At 40.5% G+C, this 15,241-nt stretch overlaps 1 protein-coding gene across 3 annotated transcripts; it reads left to right on the plus strand.

The window, feature by feature from the left end:
• The first annotated feature begins 680 nt into the window (after positions 1 to 680).
• Positions 681 to 14,444, plus strand: LOC114478709 (uncharacterized). 3 transcript variants are annotated; one of them, XM_028471876.1, is made up of 11 exons: positions 681 to 1,002; positions 1,648 to 1,809; positions 4,070 to 4,267; positions 7,247 to 7,405; positions 9,628 to 9,705; positions 9,792 to 9,921; positions 10,625 to 10,669; positions 10,750 to 11,202; positions 12,269 to 13,776; positions 13,973 to 14,031; positions 14,116 to 14,444. In XM_028471876.1, the coding sequence occupies exons 1-10, from the start codon at positions 775 to 777 to the stop codon at positions 14,012 to 14,014; spliced, it is 3,003 nt and encodes a 1,000-aa protein (XP_028327677.1). In that variant the 5' UTR covers positions 681 to 774; the 3' UTR covers positions 14,015 to 14,031; positions 14,116 to 14,444. The 3 variants fall into 3 exon arrangements, with proteins under 3 accessions (XP_028327677.1, XP_028327676.1, XP_028327678.1); XM_028471875.1 differs by having other exon boundaries at positions 13,973 to 14,444; XM_028471877.1 differs by having other exon boundaries at positions 682 to 975; positions 13,973 to 14,444.
• The last annotated feature ends 797 nt before the right edge of the window (positions 14,445 to 15,241 follow it).

The raw sequence follows: 15,241 nt of genomic DNA on the forward strand, positions 1-15,241 counted from the left end.
CTCAGACTGAATCTAATGTGACATCACACTGAAACCAGTGCATTCACTGTAATGATGGTCTTTGCATCACACTGAGGAAAAAGCACATCACTCTCTAACCCGTCATAGTCCACTGGATGGGACTCCGCTCATATACTGTCACTGTCTGGGGATGCAGCACTGAATAAGTAGCTGCTGATAGTTCCTACTCTTGATATTGTCATGTCACTAAATAGGTATACGATTCAGGTTTACCAGTCTGTTTGTTTGCAGAGAACTTGTAACTCCCTCCCTCCGTCCTGCCTCAGGTGTGTCTCATCTCATGATTGTCTTCTCTGCTCTATGTGAAGGTGTGCTTGTACAGAGAGTGATTGATGGATCATTGTTTTTCTGGGTTTTGCTCTTACCGTATTGCCTGTATGTATGATATAAACTGTATGTGTGTATACTGTATGTACAGTATGTGTGTGTATATAGTGTGTGTTCATTATCAGAGGGGCATCTATCTGAGGTCTGCTGTTGGAGCTCTCGGGGCTTTTTATGAATGGCTGAGTTACTGCTGTGTGCGTTCATGCGTGCATGCTGCAGAGAGAAGTGAGGGTGAGTCAGCGGGGGGAGGGAGCACAAAGCTTTGAGGACAAGCAGTGTGATGGGAGGAGGCTGAGGACGGATGGGCCTCCTCTCCATCTCTGCTCTCACATTGGTGCTTTCTGCCCGCTGTCAGTGATGCGTGCAGACACACACACTCTCGGCTCCTCCTTCTCTGCAGTGTACCAGTAGCTACAGAGGGCAGCCATGGAGGAGCCTGCAGTGCAGCAGGAGAAACCTGAAGGATGCTGGGAGGCAGGGCACGAAGGAGAGAAGGCGGACTGGAAGAACGACTGCTCGCTCTCCTCTCTGCTTAAACACTCCTGTCTGTTCTGCTGGTCCACTCCCAAAGAAGCAGACATGGTGGAGAGTGATGCACGAGTCCTGAACAAGGCAGCAGAGATCAGAGTAAGAAGACCGCAGCACCTAGCTCTGGTGTGTGTGGGATTGGGAGGGAAGGGCGATCTGTGCATGCATGGGTGTCACTTACTCATCATATGTTCTCTGCATGTGCTTCAAACGCTAAATCATCCATCACTGCATTTCCCATGATGCTCCTGTGTGATCTGATGATGCTGACTGACATTCAATGCAGGTCTGCACAAACACAAAGATATCATTAAAAAACGCACAGATTTACATGTTTTCACACGCTGAGGGTTCATCACCGATCAAACTACATTTAATCATCAATCATCATGAGGATTATACTGCATATGACTGTATATATCTGTATCATACCTTCAGCACATTCTGCAGTGTGTGTGTGCGTGCGTGCGTGTGTGTGCGTGCGTGCGCATAAAAAGTTAGGAAATCTGCATCTGCTCATCCCACAATTGCATGTTTCTTACAAATTTAAAAGTGAAATAAAAAGGATTTTTAATGATGAAAGATGGAGCATTGTTACTGCATAGAAATAATATACCAAACACTTATCTCCATATATGTATTTATGCCAATCACACCCACGATGCGAGAATCATTCATGAGTGTGCATGTCCATCCTTCATCATCACCATCATCACCATCATCTCCATCCTTTGTTTGAACCTCTCTTACTTGTCACTGTCACATGTGAAGGAGCTGGAGAACTCCGTGACGGTGGAGAACCTGGAGCTCCAGGAGCAGCAGTCGGATCGTAAGGAGCTGGAGGACACACTGGTGAAGCTGGACCAACACAAACAGAAGCTGTTGGAGCAGATCAAAGCCACCAGACAGCTCTGCTATGAAGAGAGTCAGCAGGTAACAGACTGTCACTTCTGTGACCTGGTTTGTTTGGTGTCCTTTGGGTTTTTATGACAGAGTAGTCTGTTGCGTTGGCTCTGACACTTCTTTTAATCTGGATTTTGTTTTGTTATCTGTATACAGTATATTTTATATTCATGGATTTGTCCACTTAGTGACGCATGTTGTAAGCACTGTATGCTGCACCTATACCAGTACATAAGGCTGTGAGTTCAAACCCTGTTGGTTTTCTCTTTTAGTTATAATATACCTATAGTTCCAGATCCCTGTCTCTGTCTGTAGTAGTAGTTGTAGTAGTTTCCCTCCAGTTCTCTGTGTGATCGCCTCCTGTGGGAGTCAAATTACATGAACCCTACTTAGTCCTATCTCTGTTCACCTCGCTCTTGGTTTATATTCAACCGTGACCTCGGGGTCAACAATGCGGACATGTAAGCAGAGGGTTACAGGTGTGATTTCTATACTAACCATCATCACTGTGGGTCTATGAGCAAAGTCCTAAACCTCAACATGCTCCCTGTCTTATACTTAATTTAAATGCAAAGAAAGACTTTTTCTCACATAAAGGGTCTTCTTTATTTTACCTTGAACTTGGTCATTGTGAGCATCTCTGTGTTTTCTCCATGTATTTTTTTTCATCTAAAATTGTGAAAATTTAGCATTTCCAGTTTAAATGCAGAGATGAGACTCAAATAGGAATGAATCTCTTAAATGAGCTGCAAAATCTGCGCAAAATGAGTCTCTGCTTCCGCAAAATTTTTTTTTGCTTACGCAAATGTCTCTTTTTGTGCTCACAAAATTTTGGTGTTTGGTTATGCAAAATCTGTCTTTGCATTTGCAGAAAATATCTTTACTTGCAGATTTAGCTTTTTACCAGTTTAGCATTTAATGCTTGTATAGAATTGTGACACAAATAGAACTCTGTACTTAGACGAATGATTTTAAGCAGGGTTGAGGTCAGTTCTAATTGTAATTATGTAATTGATTATTGATTACAATTATGACATAATTACATTGCAAATGTAATTGAATAAAACCTGTTGCTGTTGTAATTATAATTGTAATTGAGTTCAGATAAGTGACTTTGTAATTGTAATTGGCATAGGAATTCTATAAAAACTGTCAATTACAATTTAATCAAACGCAAAACTGGGTAACCATGTTCCAGTTCTATGGCTTACACACATGTAGTTAACAATTATGATAATTAAATGATTTATTTATAATGATTTTTTTTATGGGGTTATTTATTATAGGTTCCATAATTGTAACAAATAAAATTTTAACTTTAGTAATTGAGAACATAACTTTAATTGAATTTCAGGGAGGAAATAACTATTTTAATCTTAATTGTACAGGTAGTTGGAAAAAATGCTGGTCACCATAATCGTAATTGAGTTTTAATTGAAGATGTAATTGTAGCTAGGGCCCAAGCACAATGGTGCGTAGGACCCTATTGTAATGCACCTTGTTTTTATTATTATTTCATTTACAGCAAATAGATCGCATTTTTTAGGGCCTAAACACGTTCAAAAACTCATAAAAAATTTGTACGCATATTAGGACTGGCGAAAAATTTGATATTTTGGGGGAATTGCACATGTGAATGGCAAAATGACTCAATAGCGCCCCATTGAATATTGTTTTGGCTCCGAGCTTGGACTGATTACATCATCACTGTGGAACTTCTGCTAAATTCTGACATCATCACTCTCTACATTGATGATGTCAGAATTCTACAGTGTACTGAAGACCACACTACCACAAACACACATTCCCAAAGATTACACAATGTAAGCTTATTGTCAAATCAAGCACCTCCATTTGTGGTTTAACCCAACCGTCATTCATAGTCATAGCGCCACCTAATGGTAAAAGGAATTCATAGGCATTATATTTGCACAGAACATTGCAGGAAAGTTTGTAATATAATCTTTGAAATTGGTCAGCTACGTCTCAACACTTTAAAATTTCTGCCACACCCCGACATGCAACACACCTCAACTTGCGCCACTTCCCAACATGTGTGTGGTTGCGAGGGCCCGTTCATCGCTGCTTGCAGCTTGAATTTTAAAATGTAACTGACCCCAACCCTGATTTTAAGGAGTAAAACACAGTCAATAGTGAATGAAACGCTTATGAAAATGGGAATATGCAAAATTCCCGTGGAGTCCAACCCAAAGATTTTTTGATGTAAGGTCAAAAGTCCTAACCTCTATATCTGTGTGTGTGTGTTGATATTTGTGCGTGTGTTTCTCAGATATTGTCTCTGCAATCGGAGGAGGTGAAAAAGGAGAGTCAGGTAGAGGAGTACGAGCGAGAGCTGGCCAGAGCTCGGTGGAGGCTAAGGAAGCTCAGAGAAGAGGTGAAGCAGGCCAAGAAGAAGGTGGAGGAGGCCGGAGAGAGGAACGTTCCTCTGCAGGACTCAATCCGTCAGTCGTACGAGGAAATCCTGCAGGTACCAGGACAGCAACGTGCTGCATGATATATGGTTTCTGCTTACTTGGAATAGTCTGTGTTGTTATTGCTTGCACCTATGGAACAATGTCAGTAATCAATAGTGTGTGAACTATACCGTGGCTGTGGGTGGGCTCACTTATATGGGGGGGCGCACTTTGCGCGTGCCTCAGAGGGGTGCGTGGTGACGTCATTTTTGGCGACGTCCCACGCCCGTCAAGCATAAACCAGGCTTTGCAAAACACATCCATTATTACAAGCCTGTACGTCTGCTTGCCTTATTTCAGCACGTCTGCACCTATCACAACCAACCTCCACACACGCATCAAAACCTAATTAAATCTAAATCAAAACCAAAACATGTCAGCCTGCCTACAAGAGATCAAGTCTGCATCAACATGTGCAAAAAAACCCTCTGAAATACTACAACGCGAATCAACAAATTAATCAATGACAAAACAAAATATTTTTTTTCTTTTTAATCGGCCAGGTTGTGCAACGCCCGCCAATGTAATAATGTCCTGTCATGTCATGATAAAAATCTGCAGCATTTAATGCAATTACCCACAACACAGTGCTAACAATTATTAATACAGTTTATAGGCCTGTAGCTTAGCCCTTACCTTAAAACAGAAGTGACCACACAGGCCTGGGATCAGCTACCTTTGCTGTTGGTCCAGAAGCCCGTGATGTGGACAGGCAATGACCTGATTTAATCCAGGAGGTGATGAAGGGTGTTGGGTCGAATCTCTCTAATGAGGGTCCATTAAGATTCACAAAAAGGAGCAACGAGAGGCTGTTTTTGCACAGTCTTTTGCAGGTTTTGCTGCAGTGTCATTGACAGCAGAGAACGCTGATGAAGTGGGGAGATATGTTCTGCTTTCTGTACAAAGCTTTTCCAATGTTTTGCCTGGTGGTTTATTTTGCAACTTCCAGACGCGATCTTATCCACTGCCTCCCTAGCTGACTCACCAAGTTTTTTAGCAAGTGTCCGTACATAGCCAGAAGTGCTTATTCAGGGGTTTTAACATGTGGACATGGTCTGAATCCGGCATTTGCCTTTTAAGTTGGGGGGTCACCAATATTTAAGTGACCCCCCAAAATCTCACAAATCATGTTTCCGGGGGAGCTCATATCTCATTATGGGGGGCTGAGACCCTCCGGGCTCCCCCGTAGTTCACACCCAGGTAATCTCTCTAAAGACTCGTACTAGCTGGTGTTGTGGTGTGACGAGTGATCATGTTATCTGGTGAGTGGTTTTTATACTGTTTATCAAAATGACTGGCTGACACCTTGAAATAGTTTAAATGTGTCTTAACTTATTTCCCAATGATTTTGTAATTATAAAGCAGAAAGGGTCTGGGTGTGTGCGTGTGTGTTTGTGTGTGAATGTGATTGTGGAGCGAATATCTCCCTGACACGGTATGAGTTCAACCTCCTGGTCCGTTTTTCTCTCTCAACAACTTTGCGCGCGGCTGACCATGCAGTTGATGTGCGTGCGTGTGTGTTTGAGGGAACTAACGAAGGAGATGGAGAGTCTAACATGGCAACCAGGAGCGAGTCACACACACACACACACACACACACACACACACACACACACACACACACACACACACACACACACACACACACACACACACACACACACACACACACACACACGCACACGGTATTTATAATAATAATAATGAGTAAAACAAAACAAAAACAATATTTATAAAAAAGTACACAAAACAACAACAGAAATGCACAAAAAGTAAACCAAAAGGCTCCAAAAACACACAAAATGACCCAAAAAACAATACAGAAATGCACAAAACTACACTAAAAAAGATACAAAAATACACAAAATGACTCTGGAATCACACTACAATGGCAACAAAAAACAATAATTATACAAAAAGGCACAAAAACACAACTGAAAGATACAAAAATACACATAATGACTCCAAAAAACTACAGAAAAATACACCAAACGAAAAAAATATAAAAATGAGTAAAAAGAAACACATTTATCATGCGCATGTCTAAAATTAAACCACACTATTTTACTTTGCACCCACAAATATACCCCTTTATAACACTACAGAGTACAGAGAATGTACACGTCTTTGTACGTGCAACCTTCAAACACATACTCATTTGGCCATAATTGACAACTTTACTTAAGTCCCCATTATATGAATGCATACTTCCGACGGGCACTGTACTATCCATCCATCCATTTTCATACCCGCTTATTCCCGTTTAACAGGGTCGCGGGGGTCTGCCGGTGCCAATCTCCGGCTCTCATAGGGCGCTGGGCGGGGGTACACCCTGGACAGGGCGCCAGTCCATCACAGGGCAACACAGACACAGACAACTATTCACTCTCTCATTCACTCCTATGGGCAATTTAGAGACTCCAATCAACCTTACAGTCATGTTTTTGGATTGTGGGAGGAAGCCGGAGTACCCGGAAGAAACCCACGCAGCACGGGGAGAACATGCAAACTCCACACAGAAAGGACCCAAGTCCACCCCAGGGCTTGAACCCAGGACCTTCTTGCTGTCGGGCGGACGTGCTAACCACTAAGCCACCGTGCACCCGGCACTGTACTATATAATTTACAAAAGAACAATACAGAAACTAGAAAATACTGGGAAGACAGATTCTTAATGAGCAGTCATTGGTCCTACAATTAGATCAGAATCAGACGTACTATATTTGCTATAATGCTTCAGAATATTTTGAATGAAAAGAAGATACACTAAAACAAAAAAAAGAAAGATCATATCATATTAACATGGTGTAAAATCGTATAGAGCAAGCTGTCACATGAACTGTGTTTCTATTGTATTGTGATGAAGAAGTGGTTCAGATTCATGTAAACACTGAGTGACAGCATGAGAGTGTCACTAGACAATGCTGACCAGTTTAGTTGACACACCCACAGGTAAAGTGCTGTAACCATGTGGTGGTTTGATGTCTCTGCAGGAGGAAAGCACTCTCTGCTCTCTGTCTGGAGGCGCCGTCACTCCGGAAAGCCAACTGGAGGAGTCGACCTCTCCTGCAGACACGACCGAGGATGACCCACTTCCCATGAGGCCCTGGGGGAGGAGCCAGTCTCTCCCTGCCTATGCAGACCTCATAATGGTACATCACTTTCCTATTGTCTGATCCTGATGTGTTTCAGCAGCATGGATCCAGTGCTATGATCGACTGTGTCTCTGCATTGACATATAAACCTCAATTTGTTTTTTCAATCTACAAAACTAAAAGCAGCTTTATTATTTAAACATAATCTCTTTTAGCTGAAAAAACAAACTGTGCAGAAAAGCTGAATTTTCTCTCTTTATATAGAAGAGAAACTGCCTCTATGCGGGAAAAACGACTTGTTTCTGTATCACTTTTCCATTGTTTTCAATGTAGAGTATTTTTACTGTATAACGATAAGATCTGTTGATATTGTGTTCCGTAGCCAAAAAAAGCAGAAGAAACGTACAAAATATAGTTTTTTTTTAATGCGTTTTGATTCATTCATTTTATAGTCATAATATATTACATGATTTTATATTTTTAACAGCATTATTGAGAATACGCTATAAAAAAACAGTATTTCACATTTTAATGTCAGGATGACTCTAGGAAACGTCAAGAGTTCACTGAAAGAACGTATCATTCCATAAATGTTTACATGCTCACATATTCTTCTACAGAAGAACATAAAACCTTTATGAGCACTAGTAAAAAGTTTTTAGATTTTATAGTTTTAAACAATCACGTGCATACATAGGCCAGGTACAAAGGGTACATGAAGTACATAGAGTATGTAGCGCATGAGTACGTAAAGTAGAGCGCACACTACATGCTCTAGAACAGTTTGTTCTAGAGCAGGGGTCACCAACGCGGTGCCCGCGGGCACCAGGTCGCCCGTAAGGACCAGATGAGTCGCCCGCTGGCCTGTTCTAAAAATAGCTCAAATAGCAGCACTTACCAGTGAGCTTTTATATATATAGATTTATTTATTTAGCTATTCTTGTTTAAATCACACTTACATGTAACTTAGAAATGACAATACATATATATAAACACTTAAAATGTAAAGTGTTTTTTGTGTTTAATACATACTTGCCAACCCTCCCGATTTTCTCCTGATTTCTGCCCGACATTGTCCGGGCGGACCATCCTTCACTGAGCGTCGTTTCCAGCCGGACAATAATAACGATTACACCGCATAAGAAGAGGAAGAAGACTCTTTTTCCTCTTCTTATGCGGTGTAATTATATTATTGTAATAATAATATTGTTGTAATAATAATAACGATTACACCGCATAAGAAGAGGTGTAATCGTTATTATTGAGGATGGTCCACCCGGACAATGTCAGTGAGGAAATCGGGAGAAAATCAAATCCAACCATGTGTAGGGAAGTGTTTCTGTTATGGTTATAGCCGTTGTTGTATAGGCTATGTTTAATTTTCCTTTTGTTGATTATTTTTTATTTCAAGCATACATTGCATAGATTGATGGATAATTTATGCAATGTATGCCTTTTTTGTTTAATTTTATGTTATTTATTTTATTAATTCTACTACTACCACCATTTACCATTTGCACGGGTACTGTGGAATTTGTTCTTTACTTTATATGTGTTTTTCAAATAAAAGAACACTGTGAAATTGAATTATTTCATTTTCTATTTAAAAAGCAAACTACCACCCCCCCCCCCCCCCCCGCTCTTTTGAAAATCTCCCTAATTATTATTTAAGTGTGTATCAAACTGGTGGTAGCCCTTCACATTAATCAGTACCCAAGAAGTAGCTCTTGGTTTCAAAAAGGTTGGTGACCCCTGTTCTAGAGTATGTAGTGAAGTTAGTTGAGTACTACACATTTTATTATGCATTCCACGTAGATACGTAGTTCTCATTGTAGTAGAATATGCTTAAATCTAATGTATTTTAGCAACTAAATGCATTGTAGAAAATGTCATTCTCTACATTGTATACTACATAGTAAATTACATATTATTAGTAGTAAAATAAGTACCAAAGTAATTTACTAAGTTTCTTTTTAATATATAGCATTTCATTACATAGTAGAATACATATTAATTTGCCGTATTTTACTAAGTAGAGTATAGTATATGGAAATGATGCTGGTGCTGCACAGTCATCTATTACCTGTCAGATTTCGTGTCCCCAGGGGGCAACGTTTTACATACTTATGCAAATGTCACTTAAGATTCTCTGTATGAAAGTGCATGTGCAAGTTTTTAATTTAGTGGATTTGTCTTTGCTGTCCAACATGTTAATGGGTCTTTTAACCAAAATACAAAGGCACGGTTCTAATATGATTTCTGCTTTTTGTCCTCACCAGGACGCAAATGGCTTGCCATTCTGCCACAACCTCGCAGGCACCAGAGAAGAAGATGACAGTGAGACCAGCTCACCCAAGGTAGATCTACTCACACACTGTGATGCACAGACATGTAATGGTGGTGTTTATCACAGTTTTTTCATGCCTGCTGCGTGTGTGCACAGATGGACAGATCTGACCTTGAGGACGATCCCGAGGAGGATGAGGAAGAACCGGCAGGAGAACAACAAACTAAAGTTCTTAGACAGCTGGACTTCTACCAAGCCGACCCTTTTGCTCACTGTCAGAGTGACCGTACGTATGCGCAGAGTCGGAGGAAGCAGGGAACACGCAGACGTGGGTATTGCCACAAAGTCACAGGCAGACAGAGAGGGGATGGCATCACAATGAACAAGCAACCATTCAGTGTTTATACACTTCTAATGTATAGCGGTGAGAAATAATCAGGTGACAAGGCACACCTGCATGGAGACAAGAGGGAAGAAGAAATCCTACTCACTCTCTCTGCACTTACACGCTAAGAAAACAAGGGGTGATGTAAACAAGAAGGGACTTTGACCCATACACTTACATATTTAAAACACCAATATTAAGTACAATAGCTAGTTGTGAGACAATATACAAAGTACATGGGATGTGGTGACATACGATACTGGGCTCATAATAACAATACTGGACAACATTTTTGGAAAAGAAAAACGGACCAAAAGAATGTAGTTTGAATTTAATTAAGGATAAACTTACAGACTTGCATATATACTTTTCAATTCAAGTGAATATAAAATAAATAAAATAAATAAGTGCCCCTCTGCAAATTGAACGCAAAAAGTATCACAATAATAATCGGATAATATTGACATTATAATCATAATTAAATTATATTATGTTTTTTTACTTTAACAACATATTTAAATAGAGTAGTTTTCAACTTTAGATTTCTGTTAAAAGTTTCATTAGTGTGTCCCATCAAGCATTGTTGTTTTTTCGCCCCCTGTAGATGATGTATTTAATGGAGACCTCTTCCCCAAAACTGAAACATCAGGTGAGTTTCCTCCTCTCTCTCTCTGAATGAGCTGAGCAGTAAGGTCTTTAATACTGAGTGTTTGTTGGATTTCTGTGCAGATGCTTTTGCTTCAGACCCTTTCAAAGGCAGCGACCCTTTTGGAGCAGACACTCTGTTTCCTGACACCGCAGCACTTGAAGGCCCAGCAAATGTCGCTGACGAAGCCGACACCAGTCTGTCCTGTGCTGAAAACAAAGCCTCGACTGGAACACAGTGCTTTGAGTCGGAGTTTCCTGATGAGGACAGCGACATTGAGATCAGCTACAGTCGGGAGGACTTGGACGCCATTGCTGTGGAAAATGATTCTCTCGGGTTCAAACCCATCCAGAGCTCATCGGAGGAGCTCGGACCGGAGCCGATCCACGGCTGGAGGTCTCAGGGTCAGTACTCTGTTGAGTCCGACCCCAATGGCTACGAGCTGGACCTACGAGCTGTTTCTCCACCGTCGGACATAGAAGAGCACAGTCTGGGCTCTGTGGGTGGAGCTGAGCCAACCAATGCGCCACAGCAAGGTACTTGACCCCACAAGTTAGCCCCATGCTTTGCTTATCGGTAGACCTACTCACACTGGCAGAAAAAAAAAAATCATGATAAAATCCTCTTTAACTCATGAAATTATTATTTTCCTAACAACAGAAAAAGGCTGATGTAATGATGATCAATCTAATATTCAAAAGGATTTATTTACTGATATAAGCATAAAGAAGGTCACTAGGACAACTAGTAGCATAGTTCTGCTAGAAAAGATTAGCTGTAGCTCTGAAGATGAACAATATTTCACTTGTGGGATATATGAGAAAATTATGACGGTATGGAATGCAAACTCATGTCTTTAATTAAACGTACTTTCAATACTTCCTGAAGATTCTGCAAAAAACATCCACCATTGTGCCAATTGGATCACTATAAAGATGATTTATATTTCAACCATAGAATGCAAGAGGAAATGCAAGAAGACCCCTTGGTTGTGCTCCCAATCTTTCGTTAGTAGCTTTGGCAATACTCGACTGATATAATAGTCGATTTTCCATTTCTGTGTTAATGAATGGACCAACATTGTTGATAATGAACTACGAAAAGTGCAACAAAAGTATCCATTTGTGAACGATGGATTTAGTAGTGATCTTAGTAGTAAATAGTGATGCAAGGAAAGTTTGTGCACTAAAAACGTTAGTCCAAAAATGGCCCGAAAGTGCAATTTGGAACAAGGGGTAAGAACAAAGATAAACCATCTGAGAAATAGATAGAAGGCCGCCTGGTTGTACTCCCTATGTTTTGTCCGTAACTTTGTCAAAATTCTTGAACATTGAAACATCATCGTTTTTTCTTTGGCATTCTATGGATTCATGAATGCTGAATCTTCAATATTGGAAGCAGACTATGAGCAATGAAAATACCAGATTGTGAATGCAAGTGTCAACAATTTTGTCATTTAAAAATATTTTACTAAGAAGTTGGAAAAATTGGTTAATAGTAAATTACCAGTGCATCTTTATGCATTATAAATACTACAAATCTATACTAAATACAGACAAACTGCAAAGTTTTTGTTCTAACTCATTGTTATTCATCTTCTAGATCTTTGTTCAGGGGCAGCACAAGACGCCTTGGGCTGCATGTCAGATCCGTTTGAATTGGATTTGACGGATAGTGCTGCACCCGGTAATGTAACTTCCTCTCCGACAGCAGAATGGGTCAACAAAGTTGGAAATAAACCAACAAACTCAAACCCTGAGTCTCCAGGTTTCCAGAGCATTCCGGTTCAGCCCGGTTCAGATGAAAACAGCTTCGAATTTGGCTATGAGCCAAGCAGTCAATCATCCTTTGACCCGTATGGGTTTAAACTGAGTCCAGAACATTCCAGTCACACACTCCTCGACCCAGATGATGCCGAACTGAGCCCAGAGCCTGCTGAAAATGACCTGACATTTGACCCTTCCCCTTCTTCTCCTCAGCCTGACCAATCTGACTTTGGCCACTACAAGTTTGAGCTCACTCCGTCCCTTGTAGTGCGAGACTCTGACCCGTACGGCTTTAAACTGAGCCCAGAAGAGGAGAACCAGGAGGTTCTGGACCACAGCAGGAAGAAACCAGAGGAAGGGGAACTCTTTAACTTCGGCAACCGGGAGGTTGTGACACCTCAGGCCTGCGAAAATCAGGAAACTCCTGATCTATGTGGTCAAGGATGTCAGGATCTGTTGGATTTCTGCAACAACGGTAACCAGCAAGTTTTGGAATCCGGTCATCATAACAACCAGGACCTTACCGGAAACCAAGAGGTACTTGATCAGGGTAGTCATGATGAACAAGAGTTAGTGGAGCTGCTCAAGCCTAATTGCTATGACAACCAGGAGTTAGTAGAATCATACATTGACACCAGTAACCAGGGACTGCTCGAGCCCCACTACTATGACAATCAGGAGTCAGTGGAAGCCCAGGGCAACACCAACATGGAAGGGCCACTTGATCCTTGTTGCTATAACAAACAAGAGTTAGTGGAACACAACAGCAGCATATGCAACCAGGTGGGGGTTAAACCTTGTTACTTTGATAATCAAGAGGTGCTGGAACCCGATCACCGCGGGAACCAGGAGCTCCTCAGCTTCTGTCCTGAAAATCAAGAAGTTTTCGAAGAAACCCTCAACCAGGACAAGGACCACCCTGGTGATAGTCTCAGGTTTGATTGTCAGAGTCATGACAACCAGGAAGTGCTGGACTTAATGAACAAGGAAGTGCTGCCGGAGACTAACAACAACAACCAGAGCACTGTGGAGCCACAAAGCTACGCCCACCACACCCACAGTAGCTCAGACAGCGATGAGACCTTAGAGGAGCTGCTGGGACGAGACACCACTGTCAACGCAACCAACACTGTGGGCTCCCTAATCACTGCCATCAGCAGCATGTCTGCCAACCGTCATAACGTCTTGGAGGGAGATCTGGGCCTGGTGTTTGGAGCTGGTGGCTACATCAGCTGTCCAGATGTGGCCGACGACCTTGAACCCCTGGACAGAAGGTTGAGCAGCCCAGTAGAAGCTCCGGCGATGCCAGTCAGACCCATCAGACCTCCTCGGCCATCTCTGAGGGTGAGTAGGAAACAGCGGGCTAATTTTTAACTTTCCAGAAAGATTCAGTTTTGTTCCGTGTCAGATTATCTGATCAGATCTATTCTTTATACATCTATAACAGAGGACATGAGCAGACTGTTTTTAATGATTTCTGTGAACATTTTACTGACCTCCTGATGTCCCTTCCTGTGTTTCTGTGCTGTGTATGTTAAAGGCCAAAGAAAAGGCCCAGACTCAGGAGGTTGATCTGAAGTGATGGCTCACACACCGTCAGTAAGGACCGTCGGCAGAGGACACACACCAAATTACTTTTACTATTCTTTAAATATGTGTGAAACATCATTCTGTGTTTTAAAGGGGAAGAATCCACACTGATGCTGATGGGAACACCTCGCTTTCTCTTATCTCTCATTATATTGATGGAGATTTTAATGTCCATTCATGCTCCTGACAGACAGTAAAGTATAAATACTGTGTTGTTTCAAATACCACTTCAGGTGATATCAATCACAGTAGAAGGAGGTGTATTATTTATGTCAAATATGCAAACCAAGATAAAGGAAAACATTAGAGATTTATAACTACAACAATCATAAATAAAACATTAATTAAATCAATTACTATGATTATTTTTAGCCACCCAAAAGTAAAAAAAACATCTGTCATCACCATTTAAGAATGTATTTATTTATTTATTTATTTATTTATTATTCATTTAACAATCAAAATGGCAATATAGAATATATATATATATATATGTATGCACTATGTATTGTATACATTTTATATATGTATGCGCTATGTATTGTATACATTTTATTTAGTATTCTAAATTACAAATAATTTTTTTCCAAATCAAGGAGCCATAGCTTGACCTGCAGAAAAAGAAAATAGATTTGTTATTTTTAAATTTTTTTAAATCATATAATCGGCATTCATAAATTATGAGGTGACAAATATTCAATGTACACAAAGATCAGAGCAAATAAAATGAATATATTGTTGTTAAGACACTAAAGCAAAGTTGAAAATGCAATATTTAAACAGATATGAAAGAAGAAAACAAAGTACATAATACAATTCTAAGTAAAAAATCACATGCATTTACATATGTAATACACACATCGAGATAAATATACATATAAACCCCAATAACTGCGGATAGTTTAATACCTGCATAGATTATGTCATATCCTTCACACATCTTGTTATATGCACAATAATATGCAACATGTAAAACTTATTTTAGTCCAGGCGTTACAACTTCATTATTAATAACCTTTTTGAAATAATGCCAGGAGTGTCAAGTTTTTTACGTTTCAAGCGTGACATTCAGAGCAGTTATTACATAATGTGGTGTTCATATGTGAGACCTTCACATATGAAGCTGTGCAGAACAGTCACACAGTATCATAGAAGACACACCCGCTGCTATCGATTTATTTAACTATTTATTCAGATAACAAAGAGCAAATACATGTAC

The sequence above is a fragment of the Gouania willdenowi genome, chromosome 17, assembly GCF_900634775.1.
Source record: "Gouania willdenowi chromosome 17, fGouWil2.1, whole genome shotgun sequence".
NCBI classification, from domain to species: Eukaryota; Metazoa; Chordata; class Actinopteri; order Blenniiformes; family Gobiesocidae; genus Gouania; species Gouania willdenowi.

What these genes read in the sequence shown, in the direction of transcription:
- LOC114478709 (XM_028471875.1), top strand. Translation starts at nt 775, where the DNA reads ATGGAGGAGCCTGCAGTGCAGCAGGAGAAACCTGAAGGATGCTGGGAG. An exon ending in GCTATGAAGAGAGTCAGCAG is followed by an intron (nt 1,810 to 4,069) that starts GTAACAGACTGT and finishes TGTGTTTCTCAG; the next exon opens with ATATTGTCTCTGCAATCGGA. An exon ending in CGTACGAGGAAATCCTGCAG is followed by an intron (nt 4,268 to 7,246) that starts GTACCAGGACAG and finishes ATGTCTCTGCAG; the next exon opens with GAGGAAAGCACTCTCTGCTC.